Source organism: Elaeis guineensis, chromosome 4 (assembly GCF_000442705.2).
Source record: "Elaeis guineensis isolate ETL-2024a chromosome 4, EG11, whole genome shotgun sequence".
Classification (NCBI taxonomy): Eukaryota; Viridiplantae; Streptophyta; class Magnoliopsida; order Arecales; family Arecaceae; genus Elaeis; species Elaeis guineensis.
Window position 1 is genome coordinate 65459550 of NC_025996.2, and position 25046 is coordinate 65484595.

The window sequence follows — 25046 nt, forward strand, 5'->3', positions numbered from 1 at the left end:
AGAACTGTTTACATATAGCATGGGTCCATACTCAATCCTCCAACAAATATTGCTTTCACATTAATTAGAGCTAAGCTAATGCTGTAGGAATATCTTTTTCATTTTTGGAGAAAAAATTGCTATAGAATTATCAGATCCACAAGGTCTGTCTTGAACAAGAATGACAAAACAGACTTGTTAGGTCAACTAATCACCATGAAATGTTTTCTTTCATTTAATTATTTCCAGGCACTCACTTTGATATACTATTATTTAATGTTCCATCATATTTATCCTTAGGTTCAGATCTTGCACCGGCACTGAGGTTACCATGTTTAATTATAATGAGTTTTGTTTCGATTCATTTTATTCTTATAGATATTTACTATTCTCTACGTTAAATCTCAGCCTTCAAAATTATGAGGGGCAAAATAGATATTTAAAATGTTTACTAGCTAGTTACATATTTTCTCTAAAAAATAGGATCTCTCTTGCTCTCTCTCAACTGAGTCAAAAGAGGTAGAAAGATAGAGAGAGAGAGAGAGAGGGGTGTGGAGAGTTCAGGTGGAAGATTTTCGTGGGAAATCCTATTTTTTAGGTAAGTCCTTCCAAATCAGGATTCTGATTTGCTAAAAAAGTCTCAAAGTTTGAGAATACTTGAACATAATTTGCTACGATTATTATATAACCATGAGGCATAACAGGTTATCATCCAGATAGGAGGACACAATTAAACCATTCATTTCAAAAATATGGACAGCTTATAGAAAAAAGAAATACTGGACTAAGAATCAACTATATTATGGTGGTCTGTCTTAGCTAATATTATTTCATAATTGGATTTGAGATACTCCTGGAAAAAGGGCATTTAGTTTGATATTGGTAACATTCTAATACTATTTCTTGGTGTAGGTTTTGAAATTTGTCAATAATAATATAATAAAGGATGATTTGCTTAAATTTTATTTTTTCTATTGACATGAATGATCTTCATGAGTTTTTTTTCCCCCATACGTTTTGAGTTGATCATTGTTGATGGGTTGTCTCTTTGTATATATTTATATCACCTATATTTTTTCCATATGTATATCTATTACTTTGCAACCACTGAAATTTCCTTTGTTAATTTTGTTTGACAAGTGTGCCAACTAATTGAGTTGGTAAAGCCTCTTGTGTTGATATAAGAGAGGTTTGATCTCTCTTTTACTTAAATATTTGGCCAGGCCTCCACACCTGTCCTAGTTCTTAAAAGAAAAATGTCTGATGGTCTATTCTATTCTCATGGGTCATCATAGTTCTTTATCATGATACTGGTGTTTTTCTAACTGTCTGGTCTCATGGCCAGTAAATGCTTACATTTGTGAATGGTACCCTAACCGGTATTGATGCTTGCTCTGATAGTATCACCCCATGCAACTTGAGCAAGGGGGTGGGGGTTTGAGTTCGAGTTAACCCTTGATGGGTGGACTGGGTGCAGGGTAGAAAGATGGGAATTCTGCCATCCTAATATTAAAAGCAAGGGTTGTACTCCATCATTGCTTTGTTGGGATTAGTTATTTATGATAATGTCCACTCAAGACATGGAATAAACTATTTTTCTAATTATAATTTAAAAAGCTAACATTCCTTGGCAAGCTTGAGCTCAAAAGATTAGACATAGTGGCTTGTAAGTAAGAAGTGGCATCTTATTTGCTGGACTTTTGTTTAAAAGAAATTCATATTTCTAGTTGTACTTTCAGTTAATGTATAAGAAGCCATTGGTGCTGTCTTTCATTTTTGTTAAAATCTGAAATATTTGCCCTTGAACCATTTGTGTCTGAATTTTTAAATGGTTCACTTCTTAGATACCAATTAGTAGATGTCTCTGAATTTCTGGTTCATAGGCTTGTCCTTTATGGTAGTACAGAGAAATAGCCCTTACATTGCCCTGTATCTTGTCCAGCGTTGTGCACGGGGCTTCCGGTTGCTGCTATCTGAAGTTATAACTGCAGAAGCTGCTGCCCAAACAACAGATGATGGAAAGACTATTCTGAATTCTTGGTCAGAAGCAAAACGCCTTCTAAAGCCTGATCCAAGGTACTCAAAAATGCCTGGTAAAGACCGAGAGTATCTCTGGCGCCGATATGCGGAAGACATGATGCGAAAGCAGAAACCAGCATCTGATCCAAAGGAGAAGCCAGATACAGATGGAAGAAATAGAACCTCTTCTGATTTTTCAAGGAGGTCGCCAAGGAGGTCCCACGGCCGGGGTTAGCTTTGCTTACTAAACAATGTTGAACTTTTTCCCATTATTTTTTAAAAACCTTTAAGACCTTACCATAGCATTTTTTTTTAAAAATTTCTTTTAATATAACATCTCCCTTTGCAGATTAGTTCTGACATTATCTCGTAATTTCTTGTCACCATGTTTATCATATTGATCATTGGGTATGTTATCAGCAGTGAATGAGTTGGTTTTGGACATAAGCCTTCAATTTAGTGCGAGTTGTCTTCTCATTAATTTTAGTTCTAGATGTGCTCTGCACTTGTGATGCCCTTTGCTTCCAGATCCTTATGATGAGGGGGACGAAAAAAAAAATCCCTGAGGATGCTGTTATATGTTGGGGAGTCGTAGTTCTAGCCTAGTTATGCTATTCATTTACATGTGAGGATGATCATCAGACTCGAGTATGGTGCATACTGTGAGTCTCATTTGATGTCTGCAGAGTTCTTGGCTACATATTTTGGAAAAGCTGTGATTTCAGCAAGGATTTTCTATCCTTTTTTTTTTTTTTAAGTTTTGGAAAAAATTAAACAGTTCGCAGTAAGTAGTAAGTGGAAAACTTAGGCTGCGTTGCCTTCGCCATTATGCTTGGTTTTTGTTTTTAAAAACAAAAAATTTAAATTATCTCTGTTTTTTTCCTAATTTTTTTTTAAACAAAGACATGTTTAGTATGTTCTATTATCTGTAGAAAATATTTATATATATTATTCTGTAAGGGTGTTGGCAGTGATGGTGGTGGCGGTGGTGATGGAAATAGCAGTGAGAGTATAAGATGCAGTGGCTGTGGAGGTGGTGTAGGTGGTGATGGCCAGGGCAGCATTGCTGGTGGTGGTGCTGACTATGAGGGTGATGGTGGTCGGGGTGGTAGGTGATGGCGTGATGGCCGCAAATAAACGGGTAAAAAGAAGACCTGTTTCTCCTTTAAAGGAATCATTTTTATTTTTTTGTTTTTTTGGAAAAATCAAACTAGAATCTACCAGAAATAAAAAAAGTTTCTCTATCAAATAGTTTTTTTGTTTTTATTACCAAAAAAAATAGTTTTTTGTTTCAATGTTCATGTTTAGTTCAACGTTATACATGATATTGAGAGTTCCTTCTATTGTATAGAAGATCTTATCAGGCTTTGCAAAGCCTGATAGGTGATCTTTATTTATCGAAAAAAGAAAAAGAAATGAAAGGAAAAGAAATTAACAGGCTGTGGATTTGCGTTACTATATGGTTTAAGTAGCTTAAAGGCCTTCTTAGCTGCGGCTGCTCGTTTCTGCGGCTGTAGGCTCTCCTGTGATTTGCTTTATTTAATTCGGTTATTGTTTATACTTCTTTCTTTAAGGTTTTTTGAAATCTCTATCTCTTGGAGGGGAAAAATTTTAGAGCCGTCCGAGAAACTTCTGGTTCCAATTTTTCTCTCAATTTTCTAACGAACTTTTTATTAATTAACAAATACTAAAAAATTAGAATATTTTTTTTATCTTGGCAATCAAACAGAGCCTTGGTGTTCAAATTTAGGGGTCTGGAGTGAGATTTCACCCTCAAAACCAACTCTATGATGTAATTATAAGCACTAAACGTTCTGGTCTATCCACAATGGGAGACTGGAGTTTGAAATTATTGTTTGATATCACATAATCCACAAAGCATTCTGCATCAAATGAACCATGTTAAATTGGAAACTATATGAAGGTGGATTTCTAATACCTTCCATATTCTTCCATAGCCAGTTCGATGAACTTTGGGGTTCCCTTTTTGCATTGACCCTGGTGTACATCCCATCCGACAAAAGATTCCACACCTTTATCTTTTCCTGGCCATGGTGCTAGGTAAGGGAGAAAAGATGATCCAAAAGAATGAATCAGATAAAAGAAAAGAATTCTTTTCAGTATATCAACTGATTGACTAGACCAAGTGTCAAAGAGATGAGCTAGATCACAATTAAAATGGATTGACCTTTCTTTTATAAGGTGGAGCACTTATTCAAGTCTAATATGAATGTAACTAAGAGAGTCAGAAAAGAAGATATCATGGAAAGGCTCAGGCACAATCATAAAGTTACAATAGATATCAAAGAGAGTTATTAGGACAGATTTGGTTGGAGAAAATTGGACTTTGGAACAAGAACGAGGGATTTCCATTATAGCCATTTATTTGGTTGGAGGGAATTTTATTCTTATCTTGATCGTGAGGAATAGGAATGTCCTAATCTCAAAAATTCAATCCCTACTCTATTATTATTCAAATTCTATTTTAATTTTGATTCTGATTTTGATCACAATCAATCATGTCAGGATATATGGCAATTCTTATTCAATTCCAATCTATTCCAATTCTGGTTCTAGTTACAAATCAAATGTGCCCCTAGATTAGAAAGTAGAAAAGAATCTACCTACGTTCAATCTAATTTCATAGATATTTGATATAGCATTAAGATATACTCTGGAGATCAATTTCACTTAAGAAACTTAAATCTAAATAAGAGGCTAATTGAGCCATACATTTTTCATCAAAAAATGATTACTCTCTTTGGTTAATCAAGACACATTTGCGGTTGGGTTGGTTGACGGTTGTTGAAGAGGAGAGAGAATGTTCGATAAGGAAAAGATGGTGCTAGGATTTCGACCAGCTTCTCATCGAAAGAGAATGTAGCACCGAAAAGGATTGAAAGGGATCTAGATGTAGCGAGTTTGTAGAGGGTATTAGTGGAGCATCTTCAATCATCCTCATCTAAGGGTTAAATCCACTTCCTTCTCAAAGCTCTTCAGACCAACAAGGTTTCCATATGTTCGATTCAGGCTGCTCTTGGTCCCAAGTGGTTCAGAGAGAATAGAGAGTTCACTGAGAGACCTCTAGGGCAACAAAAGCTGATATCAAAGTCATGGAAGAAAGATCTTTTTAGGTGGTGGTTGTTGACCTAAAGATTGATTTTGATAATATTAAAATATTTGGATACAATTGGTACTAATGCAAGCTTGAAAGAGTGGTTGTAGGGTTTCTTGTGATGCTCAAAGATTGCATATAAAATTATGAAGAAATCCTCTCCAAAATATTTAAAGATAAAGTTTTCTAAATTTTTTGATAAATAGTGGAAGAGAAAAGTCGACCCCAAGATATCAAAAGTTGACTTTGGCATGTCTAGAGAAGACTGATACTTTCCATAAGTTGATCCAAGTAAACCATGAGTCGATCCTAAAAAAGTCTTAGCATGCAGACAAAGAGCTGCTAAATTGAGACATTCTGTGAGTTGACCCTAGCAATCAAGTTGATCCTAGTAGAACATGAGTTGATCTTGGAATGGTCTCATGGTAAAGACAAGAGCCATAAAACATGGTTTGTTCTTCAGTCAACCCTAGAATGGTCTCATGGCGAAGATAAAGAGTGGCGAAAAATGACTTGTTCTCGAGTTAACCTCAGCGCTTCATGAGTTAATCCTAGCTTGTGATGAATCAACTTCTGAATGGCTATAATTAAAAGATAGAGAACTATCCTGAAACATAGTGCTTCACATGTCCACCTCTAAAGAAGTTGAGTCAACATCTAGACAAGACAAGTTGATCCTTTTCTGTTTGATAGTCCAACGACTAGTTTTTCAGAATATCTTCAATAGATAGAAAAATTTTTAATGACTAGTTTGAGCTCTCCAATAATTATATGCCTCTGCTAGCTATTCTTGGATATATTTAAGGAATTTAATTGGAGAACCAACGAGAAGCATCTAAGTGAAAAGAAAAGCCAGAAGGAAGGTGCACTCAAGAGAGCATTCAAGTCCAACCTTCTACCATTCAATTCACTTGAGAAGAGAGGTTTAGCGCATTTATTATATAAGCTACCAGTCCAACAGTCATTCAAAGCAATTCTTCACGCCTCAATTAAGGAGGAAGTCAAAGTATTCAAGAGGCTTATTCAGCGATTTCCATGGGCTTCAAAGATTTTTTATTTTCGAGCTTAAATTTGATTATCTTTTGTATTAATTATGTTGTAGCAAGTTTTTTGGAGATAAAAACTTAGGGATTAAGGCTGGTCCAAGCTTGGAATTGGACTGGTGTAATTGACTAAGTCTTGGGGATTTAGTTAAGAAGATTGTAGTTGATGAGCCTGAGCAAAATCAACTCGGTTTGATTGTGTGCTTGGCTAAAACAATCGAATTATAATCAAAGAGTGATTATAGTAGAAATTTCTAAGTGGATGGCTTTGGAGAGAGAATATAGATATTGAGTTTAGCATTAAACCACTATAAATTTATTGTGCTTATAATTGTATGATTGTTTTGTATATACTTTCTACTTTTATTTTTATCTTTCTTCAAGTATTTCATAAGTACACTTGTAATTTATTTTTAGAGTATATATTTGATTTAAATTTTTAAAGAAGCCAATTCACCCCTCCCCCTTCTTGGGTTGCTTTGTCTGGGCAACAATGATTTTTATTGAAGAAGAACTCGATCGAGGTTCAAATCAGTGGAAATCAGCCATGATTGATAAGATTTTTGGGCGAGGCTTCTACTTAGACTTTCTATAGAAAGAGTTAAAAGCAAGAGGGAATGTGGAGGAGTTTCATGTGTGGCCATTCTCAGAGGGCCTTATTGTTCTTGCTTCCATCTAAGGAAGTTATAGACTAAATCTTGACTCGGGGACCTTGGTTCTTAGTAGGCCAGTTTATTGCCATGGAGGGATGGAAGCAAATTTTCAGATCAGGGAGAGATCAACCTCATCATCCAATGGTTTGGACCTAGCTTCTGGATTTACCATTCGAGATGTGGGACAAACAGCTAATCTTCAAAATCATATCGGTTGAAGGAAAATCCCAATTTTAAATGAGTAAACAAAGCCTAACTTTGGAATCGGATTCATCAGGGTATGTGTAAGAATTGACATAACCAAAAGAGCGAAGATCAGAACCAAAGATGAATGGTTATGGTAGGAGTTTATCTACGAAGACCTCTCAGATATGTGTTACATTTGGAGGAAATAGATACTCTATTCATGGAGGAATGTAATTGTTTTAGGGATGGCAATTGCGATAGCGATAAGCCTCTAACAGTCCATGGATTTGGGTAACTAGGGTCCTTGTTCACCCAAAAGATGGGATAAAAGCTCAAAGATCCTTAAGTCCAGCTTTACTAACAAACCAACCAAATGGTTTATGGGTATAGCCAAAGAGGAATTACCCGTAGAAGAGTTTAGCGTCCCTTCATGTGATGGGTTAAGCTAGAAGTGGCTCTTGGTTTGCTTCGTTGCAACAAGAAGAAGAAGTTGATAGAGCTCTTCCCTAGCCAATGGAGACTACACCGAATGTCATCACTCAGAAGGAGTTTAGTCAAATTTAAAACAAAAGAAAAAAAATGGTCATCAATAAAGAACATAGGGGCTAATCATTCAACAGATATAGAGTCAAAAATTATTGCATTAGAGGAGGATAGCATAGTTTCGAGCAACCAAGCTTCATCAAAATCGGCAGCTTCGACATCAATAATAGCCCTAGCTAAGGAGGCTTGGAGGATAGTGATAACAACTTAGAGGAGCATGTCAGCTTCAACAAAAGATATGCTATCCATATAGACTCAAAAAATTGAGGGGGTTGTTGAGAAAAAATTGCTATATAAAGGTACTGATACTATTCCTCATCGCCTACAATTTAACATGCTGAAGCAAAAATTATTGGAGTTAGAAGGCAGCCAGCCTAAAGGCTCCATGATGCCAATAATCTCTACTCAAGGTGAGTCCTTGGTAAGGAGGATTGCTATTTGGTGAGTGTCCCGATAGTGTACAGCAGGTTGTGTTTGCGGGGGTAGGGTATTGGATTCTTCTGTATCTAAGGAATGAAGATACTATGCTGGGACTCTAGAGGTGATGCAAAACCCCCTTTCAAGAAGTCTTCTAGATCCTTGATTGCTAAATTTGCTCCAATTATTTATTATTTTTTGAAAACTAGGCTCTTAGAAAACTCATTGCTGCATGTCAGAAGATTAATGACCACTATATGGGGTCATTATATGATATTTACAGTGGATTTATTTGGAGAATTATTGTTGCCTAGTAAAAAGATGTGAAAGTAAGTTTTTTTCACACTAATCTACAAGCGGCTTTGGGCTTAATCTACCCTTTCTGGGGCCCATTGTGGGTGCTTGGAATTATAAATGCGAGTACCAACAGCATACATAGGAGGGTGCTCTAGGACCTAGTGCTTTTTGTTTTTTTCATGGTTTGCTGCTTGTTTTAGTTGGGGACTTTAATATCTTATTCCATGCTATTGATAAGAAATATGGCAAATCCTTTAAAGTTGATAGGGATATAAAAGAGCTTTTGAGCCTTTATTCGAAGTTCTGGTTGGATTGATTTGGGTTTTGAAGGGCCATGCTTTGTCTGGTGTAACAACAGGCTCGGGTTGGGTTGGATCGGAAAATGCATCGATTGAGCCTTTGTGATTGACTCTTGTTGAATCTATTTTCTAAGCCAAAGGTCCACCATTTGATTAGGTTTTCTTTTGATCACTATCCTCTTTTTTAAACTATGGATCAAAGTAGACGTAGAGATCAATATCTTTTTAGATTTAAAAAATTCTGCATGTAGTGTGGGGGTATCCAAAATATTGTTAAGAATGCTTGGAGGGGTGGTTCTTACCTTGAAGGTTCTCCTACTTACTGAATAGGGTCAAACAAGCTATTAGATGTTGGAATAAATGCAAATTAAATGGGCAATCTATTCCAAAAGGCAGATAATTTGAATGCTGAGATTCTTAATCTTCAAAAGCTTGAAGCTCAATGAGAGGGTCTTGGCAAACAACAACATTACTGATGATGGCCTTATTAAGAACCTCTCACAGAAATCTCTCTCAACAAGAGCTCCTATGAAAATAAAAGTCCAGAATCTAGTGGATAAGAGAGGGAGATGCACATATCAGGTTTCTTCATAGATCCACTATGATGCATAGGAGAAGAAATAGGATTAGTTTGATTCATATTGAGCATGGAGCTCATATAGACAGGTTTGAGGAGATTAGTAAGATGTTTCTCAACTATTTTAAGAACCATAGCCAAATGACTTGTGGTTACCTGATCTACCATCCCAAGTCTTCAATAACTAAAATGAGATGTTGATGGCACATGTTATGGAAGAAGAAATTGAAGAGGCCTTGATATCTATGAATCTGGATAAAGCCCCTGGTCTGGATAGGTTCCAATCTTTCTTCTTCCAAGAAGTCTAACTGATTATCAAGAGTGTGGTGATACTAGCCAATTCTTATTTCTTTACTAACAAAGCAATGCCCTTATTTTGGAACCAGACCTTTATAACTTTGAGCCCAAAAGAAACTAGGCCTAAATATGTGAAGGACTTTAGGCCAATTAGCCTTTGCAATACAATATATAAGTTGATAGCAAAAATTTTGTTAAATAGATTGAGGCCTCTCCTTCCATCCTTGATCTCTTTTGAATAAGGAGCTTTCAGACAAGATCGTAGCATCACTGATGATGTCTTACTAGCCTAAGAACTAATGCATTCTCTCAACAAAACTCTTAGTTCATGAAGTTTGATGTTGATTAAGCTGGATATGGAGATGCCTATGATAAAATCCAATGGTATTATCTCTGTTCGGTGCTAAAGCATTTCAACTTTTGTCATATTTTCATAAACTAGATTTTGGCTTGTGTAAAAACCTAGTCTTAATTTGCTGTTCTATTAAATGGCAGCCCAACTAAATAGTTTTCTTCTAGGTGTAGGCTAAGGTGATGCCATCCTCTATTACAATTCCTATTTATTCTTTTCTATGAAATGTTGATCCTTACTTTATAGGCTGCAATTCACTCCAGTCTTTAATTTGAGAGCTTTTAGACCAAGGCAAAGGGGTCCTTATATTTTTTACTATTTGTAGATGACTGCCTTCTAATATCTAAAGCAATAGTCAGGGATGTTTTATGCTTAAAAATTATCTTGGATGCTTATTGCTTTCATTTTGGATAGGTTATCAGTAAATCTACGTCTCATATTACTTTAAGTCCCACAACACCAGGTTCTATCAAGCATCGGATTATAGCAGTCTTTCAAATGTCGGTTAAGTAGCAGAATTGCACCTATTTAGGTATTTCATTGTTAGGTATGAGATTAGCTGCTTTTGATTTCAATTATTTATTGAACAAGGTGTTGCAGAAGTTGCAGCATAGAAGTGGAAGGCTTTATCCTATATTGAAAGAGCAACCCTTTTGCAGCCTTTTCTTTTATTGATGTCTTTGTATGCTATGACTTCAGTTTCTATATCTTATCGGGTGCTCCATGGATTGGTAAAGGAGTTTAGAGCCTTTCTTTAGGTCCATCCTTCAGATAGAAGGAGTCTGCATGTTATTTCTTGGGCTGATATATGTTTGGTAAAAGAATCAGGTGGGCTTAGTTTGTGTTCTCTATAGGAACAATAATAAGTTTTATTCGATAAAATAGCTATGAACTTAGCCTTGCATCCCCAGACTTTATGGGCTACTATGATGCAGGTTAAACATAGATTTATGGGTTGTTGGGAATCTTATACTCAGCCTAAAAATTCATCTATTATCTGAAAAAGGTCTAAAGATGGGATTTCGAATATAATATCATTTTCGATGGATGCTGAAAGACCATGGTTATCCACGGTGCCACTAATTTGATGGCCTATTTTTCTCAATATGCAGCATGACCCTTCTCAATTCCAAGTTTCTTATTTCATTACTTAAGATAGAAATTAGAATTTAGAAAGTTTAGTTGCTTGCTTCAATTCTGAAATAATATCTACTATTTGTAAAACCATATTGCAACAGGAGATTGGATTGCTCAGTTGTGATGGGGCCTCTCAAATTCTCAAACTATCACTGCAAAAGATATGTACCTTGCTCTTCACTTGCTTCCTTCACTTCAATCTGTTGTTGGTTTCAATTGAGTTTAAGAACTTCTAGTTCCTCTCTGAGTAAAGTTCTTTTGATTGAAATTATTTTGGTCGAGGCTTCCATGCAAATTTATCTTGATCCATTGGGGGGTCTTTCAGTTAATGATTTTTATCATGACCTTTGTGTAGGGGATTCAAGAAGATTGTCAACATGCTATTATTTCTTATTCATTCGTTAACCAATGTTTGATTAAATTAGCCAGTAATGCAAGCTATCAATTGTCTCCAATTCTTTGCCGGTACTAGTGACAAAGTTTTGAGGTGCCTTGGCAAAGGAGGGGACTAAGGCTAAGATGGCTTATTTAGTATGGTTAATCTAGTTTTCTAGGATTCTAAGTTAATTCATCATGAACGTTTATCTCTTGATCATGTGATCAGATGTGTCCACTATTGCTCTTGGGTTATTCTTGATTGATCATCTCTCAAATCTTACATTCATTCAAAGCACTGAGATAGTCTTAGCTTGTTATGTCAGCAGTTGGATCCCAAAAATATCATTAGCTGCCTCCCTCCTTTTGAATGCTGAAGATTAATTTTGATACTACTGTTCAGAACTCTATTGCTACTACAAAGTTCATTATTAGAGATAGGGAAGGCATGCTCTTCTTAGCTATTAGCAAAAATCTGTTGTCTTCTTCTATAACCCAAGCTAAATTAATTGGGCTTGGCTTGGTTTGTATTATGCTTACCATTTCTTTCTAGGAAGTCAGTTTTGGTTATAGGGGGACTCTCTTTCTATCATCCAATAGATCACTCACAATCCTATTTAGATGGCCGGTCTTAATTCTTTGCTATAGGATATCAAATACTAGTAGTTTTTGCAACAAAATTTAAAAGTCTCTCACACTCACTAAAAGGGTAATAAAGCAGCAGACTTGCTAGCATGATAAGCACCTCAGGAAGACTATATCATCCATAAGGGAGACACAATCCACCCAGAACTCCTCCAAATTCTAATGATAGATATTGATGGAATAAATGGTCATCAATAAAGAACATAGGGGCTAATCATTCACCAGATATAGAGTCAAAAATTATTGCATTAGAGGAGGATAGCATAGTTTCGAGCAACCAAGCTTCATCAAAATCGACAGCTTCGACATCAACAATAGCCCTAGCTAAGGGGGCTTGGAGGATAGTGATAACAACTTAGAGTAGCGTGCCAGCTTCAACAAAAGATATGCTATCCATATAGACTCAAAAAGTTGAGGGGGTTGTTGAGAAAAAATCGCTATATAAAGGTACTGATACTATTTCTCATCACCTACAATTTAACATGCTGAAGTAAAAATTGTTAGAGTTAGAAGGCAGCCAGCCTAAAGGCTCCATGATGCCAACAATCTCTACTCAAGGTGAGTCCTTGATAAGGAGGATGGCTATTTGGTGAGTATCCCGATAGTGTACAGTAGGTTGTGTTTACGGGGGTGGGGTGTTGGATTCTTCTATATCTAAGGAATGAAGACACAATGCTGGGACTCTAGAGGTGATGCAAAATCTCCTTTCAAGAAGCCTTCTAGATCCTTGATCGCTAAATTTGCTCCAACTATTTATTATTTTTTGGAAACTAGGCTCTTAGAAAACTCATTGCTGCATGTCAGAAGATTAATGGGCACTATATGGGGTCATTATATGATATTTACAGTGGATTTGTTTGGAGAATTATTGTTGCCTAGTAAAAAGATGTGAAAGTGAATTTTTTTCACACTAATCTATAAGTAGCTTTCGGCTTAATATCTCCTTTCTGGGGCCCATTGTGGGTGCTTGGAATTATAAATGCGAGTACCAACAGCATACATAGGAGGGTGCTTTAGGACCTAGTGCTTTTTGTTCTCTCTATGGTTTGCCACTTGTTTTAGTTGGGACTTTAATATCTTATTCCATGTTTGTGATAAGAAATATGGCAAATCCTTTAAAGTTGATAGGGATATAAAATTGCTTTCGAGCCTTTATTCGAAGTTCTGGTTGGATTGATTTGGGTTTTGAAGGGCCATGCTTTGCCTGGTGTAACAATAGGTTTGGGTTGGGTTGGATCGAGAAATGCATCGATTGAGCCTTTGTGATTGACTCTTGCTGAATCTATTTTCTAAGCCAAAGGTCCACCATTTGATTAGGTTTTCTTTTGATCACTATCCTCTTTTTTAATCTATGGATTAAAGTAGACGTAGAGATTAATATCTTTTTAGATTTAAAAAATTCTGCATGTAGTGTGGGGGTATCCAAAATATTGTTAAGAATGCTTGGAGGGGTGGTTCTTACCTTGAAGGTTCTCCTATTTACTGAATAGGGTCAAACAAGCTATTAGATGTTGGAATAAATGCAAATTAAATAGGCAATCTATTCCAGAAGGCAGGTAATCTGAATGCTGAGATTCTTAATCTTCAAAAGCTTAAAGCTCAATGAGAGGGTCTTGACCAACAACAACATTACCGATGATGGCCTTATTAAGAACCTCTCACAGAAATCTCTCTCAACAAGAGCTCTTATGGAAACAAAAGTCCATAATCTAGTGGATAAGAGAGGGAGATGCACATATCAGGTTTTTTCATAGATCCACTATGATGTAGAGGAGAAGAAATAGGATCAGTTTGATTCATACTGAGCATGGAGCTCATATAGACAGGTTTGAGGAGATTAGTAAGGTGTTTCTCAACTATTTTAAGAACCATAGCCAAATGACTTGTGGTTACCTGATCTACCATCTCAAGTCTTCAATAACTAAAATGAGGTGTTGATGGCACATGTCATGGAAGAAGAAATTGAAGAGGCCTTGACATCTATGAATCTGGATAAAGCCCCTGGTCTGGATAGGTTCCAATATTTCTTCTTCCAAGAAGTCTAACTGATTATCAAGAGCGTGGTGATTCTAGCTAATTCTTATTTCTTTACTAACAAAGCAATGTCCTTATTTTGGAACCAGACCTTTATAACTTTAAGCCCAAAAGAAACTAGGCCTAAATATGTGAAGGACTTTAGGCCAATTAGCCTTTGCAATACAATCTATAAGTTGATAGCAAAAATTTTGTTGAATAGATTGAGGCCTCTCCTTCCATCCTTGATCTCCTTTGAATAAGGAGCTTTCATGCAAGGCCATAGCATCACCAATGATGTCTTACTAGCCTAAGAACTAATGCATTCTCTCAACAAAACTCTTAGTTCATGAAGTTTGATATTGATTAAGCTGGATATGGAGATGCCTATGATAAAATCCAATGGTATTATCTCTGTTTGGTGCTAAAGCATTTTAACTTTTGTCATATTTTCATAAACTAGATTTTAGCTTGTGTAAAAATCTAGTCTTAATTTGCTGTTCTATTGAATGGCCGCCCAACTAAATAATTTTTTTCTAGGTGTAGGCTATGGCAATGCCATTTTCTATTACAATTCCTATTTATTCTTTTCTATGAAATGTTGATCCTTACTTTATAGGCTGCAATTCACTCCAGCCTTTAATTTGAGAGCTTTTAGACCAAGGCAAAGGGGTCCTTATATTTTTTACTATTTGTAGATGACTGCCTTTTAATATCTAAAGCAACAGTCAGGGATGCCTTATGCTAAAAAATTATCTTGGATGCTTATTGCTTCCATTTTGGGTAGGCTATCAGTAAATCTATGTCTCACATTACTTTAAGTCCCACAACACCAGGTTCTATCAAACACCAGCTTGTAGCAGTCTTTCAAATATCGATTAGGTTGCAGAATTGCACCTATTTAGGTATTTCATTGTTAGGTATGAGATTAGCTGCTTTTGATTTCAATTATTTATTAGACAAGATGTTGTAGAAGTTGCAGCATAGAAGTAGAAGGCTTTATCCTATATTGAAAGAGCAACTTTTTTGCAGCCTTTCTTTTTATTGATGTCTTTGTATGCTATGACTTCAGTTTATATGTCTTATCGGGAGCTCCATGGATTGGAAAAGGAGTTTAGAGTCTTTCTTTGGGTCCATCCTTCAGATAGAAAGAGTCTGCATGTTATTTCTTGGGCTGATATATGTTAGGCAAAGGAATCAGGTGGGCTTGGTTTGCATTCTCTATAGGAATAATAATAAGTTTTATTCGATAAAATAGCTATGAACTTAGCCTTGCATCTCCAGACTTTATGGGCTACTATGATGCAGGTTAAACATTGATTTATGGGTTGTTGGGAATCTTATACTCAGCCTAAAAGTTCATCTATTATCTGAAAAAGGTTTAAAGATGGGGTTTCGAATATAATATCATTTTCGGTGGATGCTGAAAGACCATGGTTATCCACGGTGCCACTAATTTGATGGTCTATTTTTCTCAATATGCTGCATGACCCTTCTCAATTCTAAGTTTCTTATTTCATTACTTAAGATAGAAATTAGAATTTAAAAAATTTAGTTGCTTGCTTCAATTCTGAAATAATGTCTACTGTTTGTAAAACCATATTACAAAAGGAGATTGGATTGCTCAGTTGTGATGGGGCCTTTCAAATTCTCAAACTATCACTATAAAAGATATGTACCTTGCTCTTCGCTTGCTTCCTTCACTTCAATCTATTGTTGGTTTCAATTGAGTTTAAGAACTTCTAGTTCCTCTCTGAGTCAAGTTCTTTTGGTTGAAATTATTTTGGCTGAGACTTCCATGCAAATTTATCTTGATCCATTGGGGGGTCTTTCAGTTAATAGTTTCTTATCATGACCTTTGTGTAGGGGATTCAAGAAGATTGTCAACATGCTATTGTTTCTTATTCATTCGTTAACCAATTTTGGGTTAAATTAGCTAGTAATCCATGCTACCAATTGTCTCCGATTCTTTGCTGGTACTAGTGATAAAGTTTTGAGGTGCCTTGGCAAAGGAGGGGACTAAGACTAAGATGGCTTATTTACTATGGTTAATCTAGTTTTCTAGGATCCTAAGTTAATTCATCATGAACTTTTATCTCTTGATCATGTGATTAGATGTGTCCACTATTGCTCATGGGTTATTCTTGTTTGATCATCTCTTAAATCTTACATTCATTCGAAGCACTGAGATAGTCCTAGCTTGTTATGTCAGCAGTTAGATCCCAAAAATATCATTAGCTGCCTCCCTCCTTTTGAAAGCTGAAATTAGTTTTGATGCTACTGTTCAGAACTCTATTGCTACTACAAAGTTCATTATTAGAGATAGGGAAGGCATGCTCTTCTTAGCTAGTAGCAAAAATCTGTTGTCTTCTTCTATAACCCAGGCTAAATTAATTGGGCTTGGCTTGGTTTGTATTATGCTTACCATTTCTTTCTAGGAAGTCAGTTTTGGTTATAGGAGAACTCTCTTACTATCATCCAATAGATCACTCAGAATCCTATTTAGATGGCCGGTCTTAATTCTTTGCTACAGGATATCAAACACTGGTAGTTTTTGCAGCAAAATTTAAGAGTCTCTCACACTCACTAAAAAGATAATAAAGCAGCAGATTGGCTAGCATGATAAGCACCTCAGGGAGATTATATCATCCATAAGGGAGATACAAATCACCCAGAACTCCTCCAAATTCTAATGGTAGATGTTGATGGAATAAATTTTTGCAAGGGGAGCTAGCCATTTACTCAACTATTTTCTTTTGAGTTTATTATTTTATGTCTAGATGGGCCAATGATTCCCGTAAGTTATCTTATCCACTATGTGGTATCTTGTAAAATCTTCTTGTTGCTTGCCAATGGTTATTCGTAGTAATACCTCCTTATTATCATAATAACTGCTCTTGGATAGTTAATTATTGCAATTAACTACCCAAATGTAGCCTCCTATAGGTTGACATAATGTCATCGACTATTTACTATAGTTGGTAATTTTACTTTATATAAAAATAAAGACATGTAGCTCAATTAAAAGGAACATATATATTGAGCCCAACAAACACAAGTCAATACTTTGTTGATTGGCATAAAAAATATTAACCAAATCTATCGACCATCATAGTGGATAATTAGAGGCATATCTTAGTTGCAAGAGAGCATGCTAGAATATTTAAAGATGACTCAGATAACTCTTAATATATATATATATATATATATATGTAAAGTTGAAGTTATTTAGTTGGTAACAAGAAATCATTTTAGAAATATAATATAGGCATGGAAATATTAACTTTTGCCATCTCAACTTTGCTTGTGTTTCATATCAACCATTTGCATTTTAAAAGTTTCAATTAGGTTCTTAAAATTATATTTCATTACAGTATGATCCTTTGATCCATATTCCTCGGGATGTCGACAATAGCTATCAATAAATGATACCATAAAAAAGAATAAAAAAGCTGAAAGTGTCCCTTATCAGTTCTATTCTTGATGCCTTTACCATCGGCATGACTCTGAATACTCCTATTTTAATGCTTGATCTCTCTTCAATGATGGCAATTTGTGAATGATTTTGCACACCCTATTAATTGTTGCATTATATATAGTTATTTGTTTGCTTACCATAGGAGGATTTTGATGGTTTGTATATGTTGACTCCGAAAATGATTTTGATGATCACAAAATATTAGAGTATAATATTAGACTAATATCGTTCAAATATTTTAAAAAATATTTTTGCAGAAAGAAAGTACTGATGAAAAAGGCTAAAAAAATTTGAGCCAAAAAAAAAAATAGTTTTTGAGTCAAGACACTCAAAAAAGTTTCTTTGAAGAAATCGAGTTGACTCATCCTTAAACTGAGTCGACTCCGGCACAAGGGATTGGTATGTAGTCGAGCTGACTCTGAAAAGATCCGACTCAGCTCTCTCATGCAGATAAAAAGGTGTATTTTTTGTTTCTAAAATCAAGTTAGCTTGAAATCAGTCCAAGCCGACTCTCTCAGAGGAACAGAATGCTAGATATTTCAAATCCGAAATTGAGCCATCTCAAAAGATAGCAGAGCCGACTCAAAGACAAACTGAGCCGACTTGAGATTATTTTGAGCTGGCGAGAATTTTTCTGACAGACATAATGACTAGTTCTACAGCGCATCCTATTTCATCCAAAAAATATTTCAACAGCTATTTCTTGACTCAAATGGTTAAAAATGGCTAGTTTTGGCTTCAAATCACTCATAACTTAGAGGAAATCAAGAAGAGACATAAGAGAAATAAGGGAATAAAAAGAAAAGCCCTGTTCAAGTGAGAAAGTTAGCCTTTAAGCATTTATTATTCTTCAAAAGTATTCAACCACTTCCAATCAATTCCTCTTGAGCTTTTTGTGAAGTGCATTCAAGGAGAAGTAAAGAGCATTTAGTGCAAGCAATTAAAGCTTCTTCAAGTATACTCCAATGACAACAAATCAGTCGGATAAAGAATTTTTATTGTTGTATAAATTGCTATTTCTGAAATTTTTGTAATAATTTTCAGAAAAGCTGAAACTTGAAGGAAAGGTTTGATACAAACCTTGAATTAGATTGGAAGTCTTGGGATAAAGCTTGTAAAGATTTTGATTGGTTGACTTAAAAAAATCAATTGGATTGTTTGTGATTTCGATAAAAATAAACTTATTGTATTCTACACGAATATAGTAAAATTCTCAAGAAATTACTTAGAGAGTGGATGTAGGTACTTGGAGTGCACTGAACCATTATAAAACTTACTGTGTTTGTGTGTGTGTGTGCTTTATCTTCATCTCTCTTGCATATAGTTCCACTTGAATTTATTGTACATATTTGTTTAAAATTTTAATAACCCAGTTTAACCCTCCTCGTTCTTGGGTTGTCTAGCTGGACAACAGTATATGAATATTTTCTTGAGGTCACACAACTGTAGGAAATGTACTTTGTTTTTGCTATGAAAAGGGGGTTGGATGATGAGATCTTTAGAGTAGATTTTTTATTTTTTTATTCTTATTTTTGTTTGTATCATTTCACTCTCCTCATGAAATGTTGACCTTCTCAAAGGAGAAAGTTCCAAAACACCGAATCCCTTTCATGTATTCTAGAAAATATTTTTCTCATGTCATCTACCTTGCTGACTTTAGTATATATTCTCAAAAGGATGCCATTGATAAAATAGGCCAAGTTCAAGTAGAACATCATGACCTTCGCATGCATGTATTTGGTAACCAATGACCACATCATAACACATAATGATGGTCTATTTGGAATCATCATATTTGGTGGGACTTTGGGCCAAAAGAGAGAGGGCTCCAGGAGAATGGTGGGATTTGGGGAGATAAGGCAGGGTGACATTTTAAAAGCAATCCAACTTCATATATATGATGGTTGGATGGCATGTGGGAAGATAATGATGAAGTGTACCTAAGTTAGAGGCCAAGTAATCATTGTCATGGGCAGTCAAAATTAATCACTAACTTACTACTACATAAATAGTGCAAGTCAGGTTCATATCCATAAAGATCGTGGGCTAAATTACATTCGAGTAATAGATTAAAAAAAGATTAATATGCTAATTAATTGATTAAAAATTATGAACGAACAATAGCAAAGTAAACTAGAGCACTAATAAAGGATTGATTTAAGTATTGAAAGAAGTATCTCAGAATTTCAACTGATTTTTTGTGAGATAGTTAATACCTTTCTACTATGCAAATATTAATATGTAACCAATCAAGATATAGCCTATCTGGGGAGAGCATAGCCCGTATCCATTGGATCACGGTCCGTTCCTTTGGAGTATAAGCTAGTCAAAGTTGTGTACATAAAAGGAATTGTGTTTAGAAATAGACTATCTCAGGAGCACGAACTATATTCTTAGATTACGACTCATCCCAAAAGTCATAGGCTATTCTAAACTATGATCTCATGCAAAGTAAATAAAAGACATCCATAGATAAGAAGAAAAAAAATAAGTCTTTTATTGCATATAAAGAAGAAAGTACAAAAGATAAAGAAATAAAGAACATTGTCGTTATAAGTGTTTCATTGATTTTTCGAGAAGGTGGAGAACTAGCTGGCCATGGAACTCTTCTTGCTGACATCCTAGGGCTGAGGAGACACCTGGGTAGCAGTTGGAAGGAGGATGAAAGTGGAGGTGTAGGGTTTTGATGGAGGAAAGAAAAGGGTGGGCAGCTTGGAGAAGAAAAAAAGAGAGGGGGTTGGCTTGATGGAAGAAGGCGTGGAGATTGTGGAGATGAGAGAAGGCATGATGGTCCCATGAAGTTTGTGGCCAGAGATTTAAATAGATGAGGAGAGGCGTGAGATATGAGTGCTAAGGTTTATTCTTAAAAAAAATTTCATAAAAATTTTCTTCACGTGGTCACATAATTTCTTCCGCAAAAAGTCTGCTCGCTGCTTATTCTTCTTTCTTTGCCTCCGCATGCATGCCCAAGCCACACCCAACCACTTCTTTGCCTCGTGCAACGTGCGTATGTGTCAAGTCTCCAGCTTGCCTTAGCACCCAACTCAGCCCCACTTTCTAGCCAAAGGAATCAACAATTTATGCATTTAATGTTTGTTCGCTCCACCACTTTACATATATAGCAGGTGGCCCACAATCACATGATTCCTATTCTTTGATCCTTCTTAATTTAGCACCTAGCCATAGCCAACGCACTAGCTCACTATCCTTTTTTTAATACACCATGGATCCCACAGCTTTTAATGTCATGTCACACATCCACATCTATTTTTTTCAAAAAAAAATCTTCTTCTTTTATTCTAATATCTTGTGCATCCCCAGTCCATGCCTAACATCCATAACTAGCTTCCACATTCACTCATCTTCTTTACTGCATATCTGTGGATCTTTGTCTGATGCCATATCCCACTTGATCGTTATAGCTCTTGAGTTGATTGCTTGGTTCACTCGAATTTGAGTCAATTTGAATCCAGTTTGAATTGTTTGAGTCCAAACTCCTTATTACCTACAAACAATACTAGAGAGCATTAAATTTTAATAAGATAACATCAATTATTATAATATTTAGTACTTCTAATGATTTAATTTAAGTATTTATTATACCCTCCAACTTAGCTTGTGCTCATCTTTGAGTGAAATAGATAAATCAGCAATGTGTATCGATTCATCTTTGAATTAGAAGTTATCCTAAGCACTCCTAAAGGTAGTTGATACCCGACTAGACTATTAAAGAGGTATTTCCTTGGATTACTAAATCGATCAAGTTAGTGGTTGAATGTTAACCATAAAAATTTTTAAAATTTTTTTTCACCAACTCTCTACTTTACCCTTTAAGTCCTCTAACTTGATGTGAGCTAGATTTATTGTCTTATTACAATTTAGTCCCCTTATTATCTATTTTTTTTCTTTTAAAAATAGTCTAGTGCAATGTCTTAGCCTCTTGAGTCTTCTAGTTGACCTTTACAGTAAGCTTTCGGTCAATGACTTTCAAACCAGTTAGCTTTACGACATTAGGTACAAAACACACCTCGAGCTTACTAACTCGAGTTCAAAAAAAGCTATGAGGTGAGACTAACTCTATAACAGGTCTTTTGACATCTCCATATTTTAATACAAACCATAATACTTACTTAGGCGAAGAGGTCTGGTTACTCAGTGAGACAATATTAATTTTTTTTATTTAAAAAAATAAAAACTTTTGCATATCTCGATCTTTTCATCCATACCTCTATGAAGTAGATTCTTCATTGAGATAGGTAGGAAGAGAATTTTGGAATCACTCAAAAATTTGATCTGGTCTAAACCCTACCATTCATTAGATTTTTTTAATAATTTACCCCTCAGTGTCTCTAAAATTATCTAAACTGTTAATCATTCATTGATTAGGGTACCTAATTAACTTGAAATCAAGATAAAATTCAGATATACAAAACTAATTATTTGTGACCATATTTGAGGACTCAATTAAATTAGTTATTCTCTCCTTCAACTTAAACAACATTATCCTCAATGGAGGAGAAAAATAGAGTGTGATAGGTAAAAAGAAGAAAAAAAGAAGCAGTTCACCTGGGCTTAATTTGTTATTGGTGTAGCCTGGGCCTTGAGGATAGTAGATGTAATTTTTCTCTCAACTTGGATTCGATAATCCTTAATGGAGCAAGTGAAGTAGATCCTAAATAAATTAAAAAAAAATAAAAATAAAATATAAGGATCTAGGTTGCCTCTCAAGAGTGCTAAGTTTAAAGTCTTTAGTCTGACTTTTATTAAGTCACTCCTAAGAAATTGGGTTACCTTCCAACAAATGCTAAGTTTAAAGTCTTCAACCAGACTTCTTGAGTCTTACGGTGGCTCATGCACTCGATACTTAAACAACTCTGGTTCCTTCCAAAAACAATACTTGATCAGTGAGAAAAGTCGGACCTTCTCCTGCTTTAACCAGTGAGAAGGATTTTGCTTTATAGCCCAGTATGTGACAAACTGAGTAAACTAAGGAGGATGGTTTGAAGTAAGTGCAAAGAGTCGCTCATCCGATCCTGTATGTAACCATTTCACTACCTCATCTGGAACAACTTTTCGCATGTTTGATTTCAAATTCTTTTGCATGTCCCTATGTGGTTTAGCATCTACCTTATAATACATGCATATGGATGGATCGAGGCCTTTTAATTCAGTGATGGTCCATCTAATAGCTTCCTTTTGTTCTTTCAGAGTACCTATACATTTCGCTTCCTGATCAAAAGTCAAATTTGATGTAATGATTATGGGGAGGACATCATTGGGTCCGAGGAATGAATATTTCAGTGTGTCAAGAAGAGGCTTTAGCTCCAGGATAGGTGGTGCTTCTAAGAATGGTACTAGAGGGCTCAATTGAGTCGGTGACTGCTCATACTTTATAGTCTAGGGGGGAGTGATGCTAAATTGGGTGGCTCTAATAATGCATTCACTTCTTCAATGTACCCATCTAAATCAAAGTCATCCACTCCGAAATATGTTAGGCATGCTTGTAAAAGGTCTAAGTTGAGCAAGGCAAGGATTTTATCTTCTATAACTTCCTCTAGCATGCATGTTGATCTCATCATGGTCGTACATAGGTGGTCCTTGAGATGCATTGAAAATATTCAACCTCAGATTCTTGTCCCCAAAAGATACATCCATAACCCCGATCCTACAGTTTATGCAAGCATTAGCGATCGTTAGGAAGGGCTACTTAGGATTATTGGTATTTGGCTAGGGTTGCTGTTAGGTTCCATATTCAGTATCAGAAAGTCAACAAAAAAGTAAAATTCATCTATTTTCACCAACACATCTTTCAGCATTCCACGAGATACCTTAATCGATTAGTCAGCTAATTATAGGGTTACTACCGTGGGTTTTAACTCTCTGAATCCAAATAGGTCATAAACAGAGCTCGAAAAAAAATTGATACTCACACCCAAATCTAGTAATGCCTTCTTAATCGTGAGGTCCCCTATGACACAAGATATAATTTGGGTACCAAGATTCTTAAATTTGGATGGGGCAATTTACTGAAAGATTGAGCTGGTCTGCTCAGTCAGGTGGACCTTCTTCAGTGTGTGTGCCTTAAATCTTTGTTTTTATGTGCACATGTCCTTTAGAAATTTAGCATAGGTCAGGACTTGCTTAATGGTATCAAGAAGGGGTAAGTTTATCTGGACCTGTTTAAACAGTTCTAGCATTTCATTCATTTTTATATCCTTCTTATCTAAAGGTAGAGAGGATTGATTCTAAAGCACTTGAAAATGGGGTCTTAAATGCAGGTGCCGAGTCAGTGAGTTCTTTCCTCTCTTCAGGTTTCTTCTTTTTCGGCTTGGCCGGCATTGGTTGCTCTGGTTGTTGGGTCACTTCAGATTGATTTAAGATTTTTCCACTTCTAAGGGTTATGACCGATTTGGCATATTCGAAAAAAGTTTCTGGGCTAGTGGAGCTCTCAGCCATGTACTGTCCTTTTGGATTACTGATGGGCTGGCGGGTAGTTTGCCCTCCTCCCTCCTACTGAAAGCTATCGCTAGTTAACCTATCTGGATCTTTAGCTTTGCAATAGATTGTATGTGGGAGTGAAGGATCTGGGTGTTCATCTCCAGCCCCTTAAGTGCTTGCAGCATCTTCTCCTTAAAGGCAGTGTTTGGAGAATTTGTTGCATGTTCCATGCATACAGTGGGTATGGAGCCGATTTATTGACTCCCTTAGGATAACTAGGTCATGAAATCGAAGGCCTTGCAGTAGGCTGTTGGGCCCAAAAAAAGTTTGGATGGTCTCTCCAACCTAGATTATAGGTATTGGAGTATGGGTTGTATCCAAATCTAAAATTATTTTGAGTCTATGCTTGATTTACCTGTTCATGTATGAACTTAGGATACTGGGGTGCATCTGGACACTCAATGATAATATGTGGACTCGAACAGATAGAATAAATATCTCGTACAGGTGTGGCTGGAGTACTGGTAGGTCCGACCTACAATAGTTGGTCAAATTTTTGGGATAATTTATCTACTTTATTATGGATGTAGATTGAGCTTCCTATTTCATAAATCCCACCGCATTTGGGTCTAAACATGGGAGGGTCTCTCCTAGCAGCAGACATATGGTGCAATGAATTCTCACTTAATGTCTCAAAGAGCTGCCAAGCTTCATGCTTGTTTTTCAGTATAAAGATCCCACCGCATGAGGCACCAATTATTTGTCGGTGCTTCTCTGATAGGCCATCATAGAGGTACTGGATCAGTTGCCACTTGGATACAGCATGGTGTGGGCACTTCCTAATCAATTTCTTCAACCTCTCTTAGGTCTCATGAAACATTTCTCCATCCATTTGGGAAAAGTTAGTTATTGCTTTTCAGATTTGATTAGTTTTTTCTATTGAAAAGTACTTTCTGAGAAATTCTCTCTGAAGTTAGTCCCAAGTCGAAATCGTTATAGTGTCTAAGGAGTTCAGCCAATATTTGGCTTTGTCGTTCCATGAAAATGGGAATAATTTTAGTCTAAGAGCATCATCAGAAAAATTCTAAATTTTAACAGTGGAGCAAATTTCTAGGAATTCGTTTAGATGTTTGCATGGATCCTCATTTGTAAGTCCATAGAAAGATGGGAGCATCTAAATAAT

The 25046-nt window shown here is 35.9% G+C and overlaps 1 protein-coding gene and 1 non-coding gene across 3 annotated transcripts in view; both read left to right on the top strand.

Moving 5' to 3' along the window:
- Nucleotides 1–2351, top strand: part of LOC105033127 (pre-mRNA-processing protein 40C) — a 38805-nt gene extending 36454 nt beyond the window's left edge. For both annotated transcript variants that reach the window (XM_010907795.4, XM_073256618.1), the window contains one exon: nt 1922–2351. In XM_010907795.4, the coding sequence (XP_010906097.1) occupies nt 1922–2233 (312 nt within the window). In that variant the 3' untranslated portion in view covers nt 2234–2351. The remainder of the gene's footprint in view (nt 1–1921) is intronic.
- Nucleotides 2352–24681: 22330 nt separating this feature from the next.
- Nucleotides 24682–24787, top strand: LOC114912876 (small nucleolar RNA R71). Its single transcript, XR_003798842.1, has one exon. It is a non-coding gene; the product is annotated as a small nucleolar RNA R71 (small nucleolar RNA).
- Nucleotides 24788–25046: the final 259 nt, after the last annotated feature.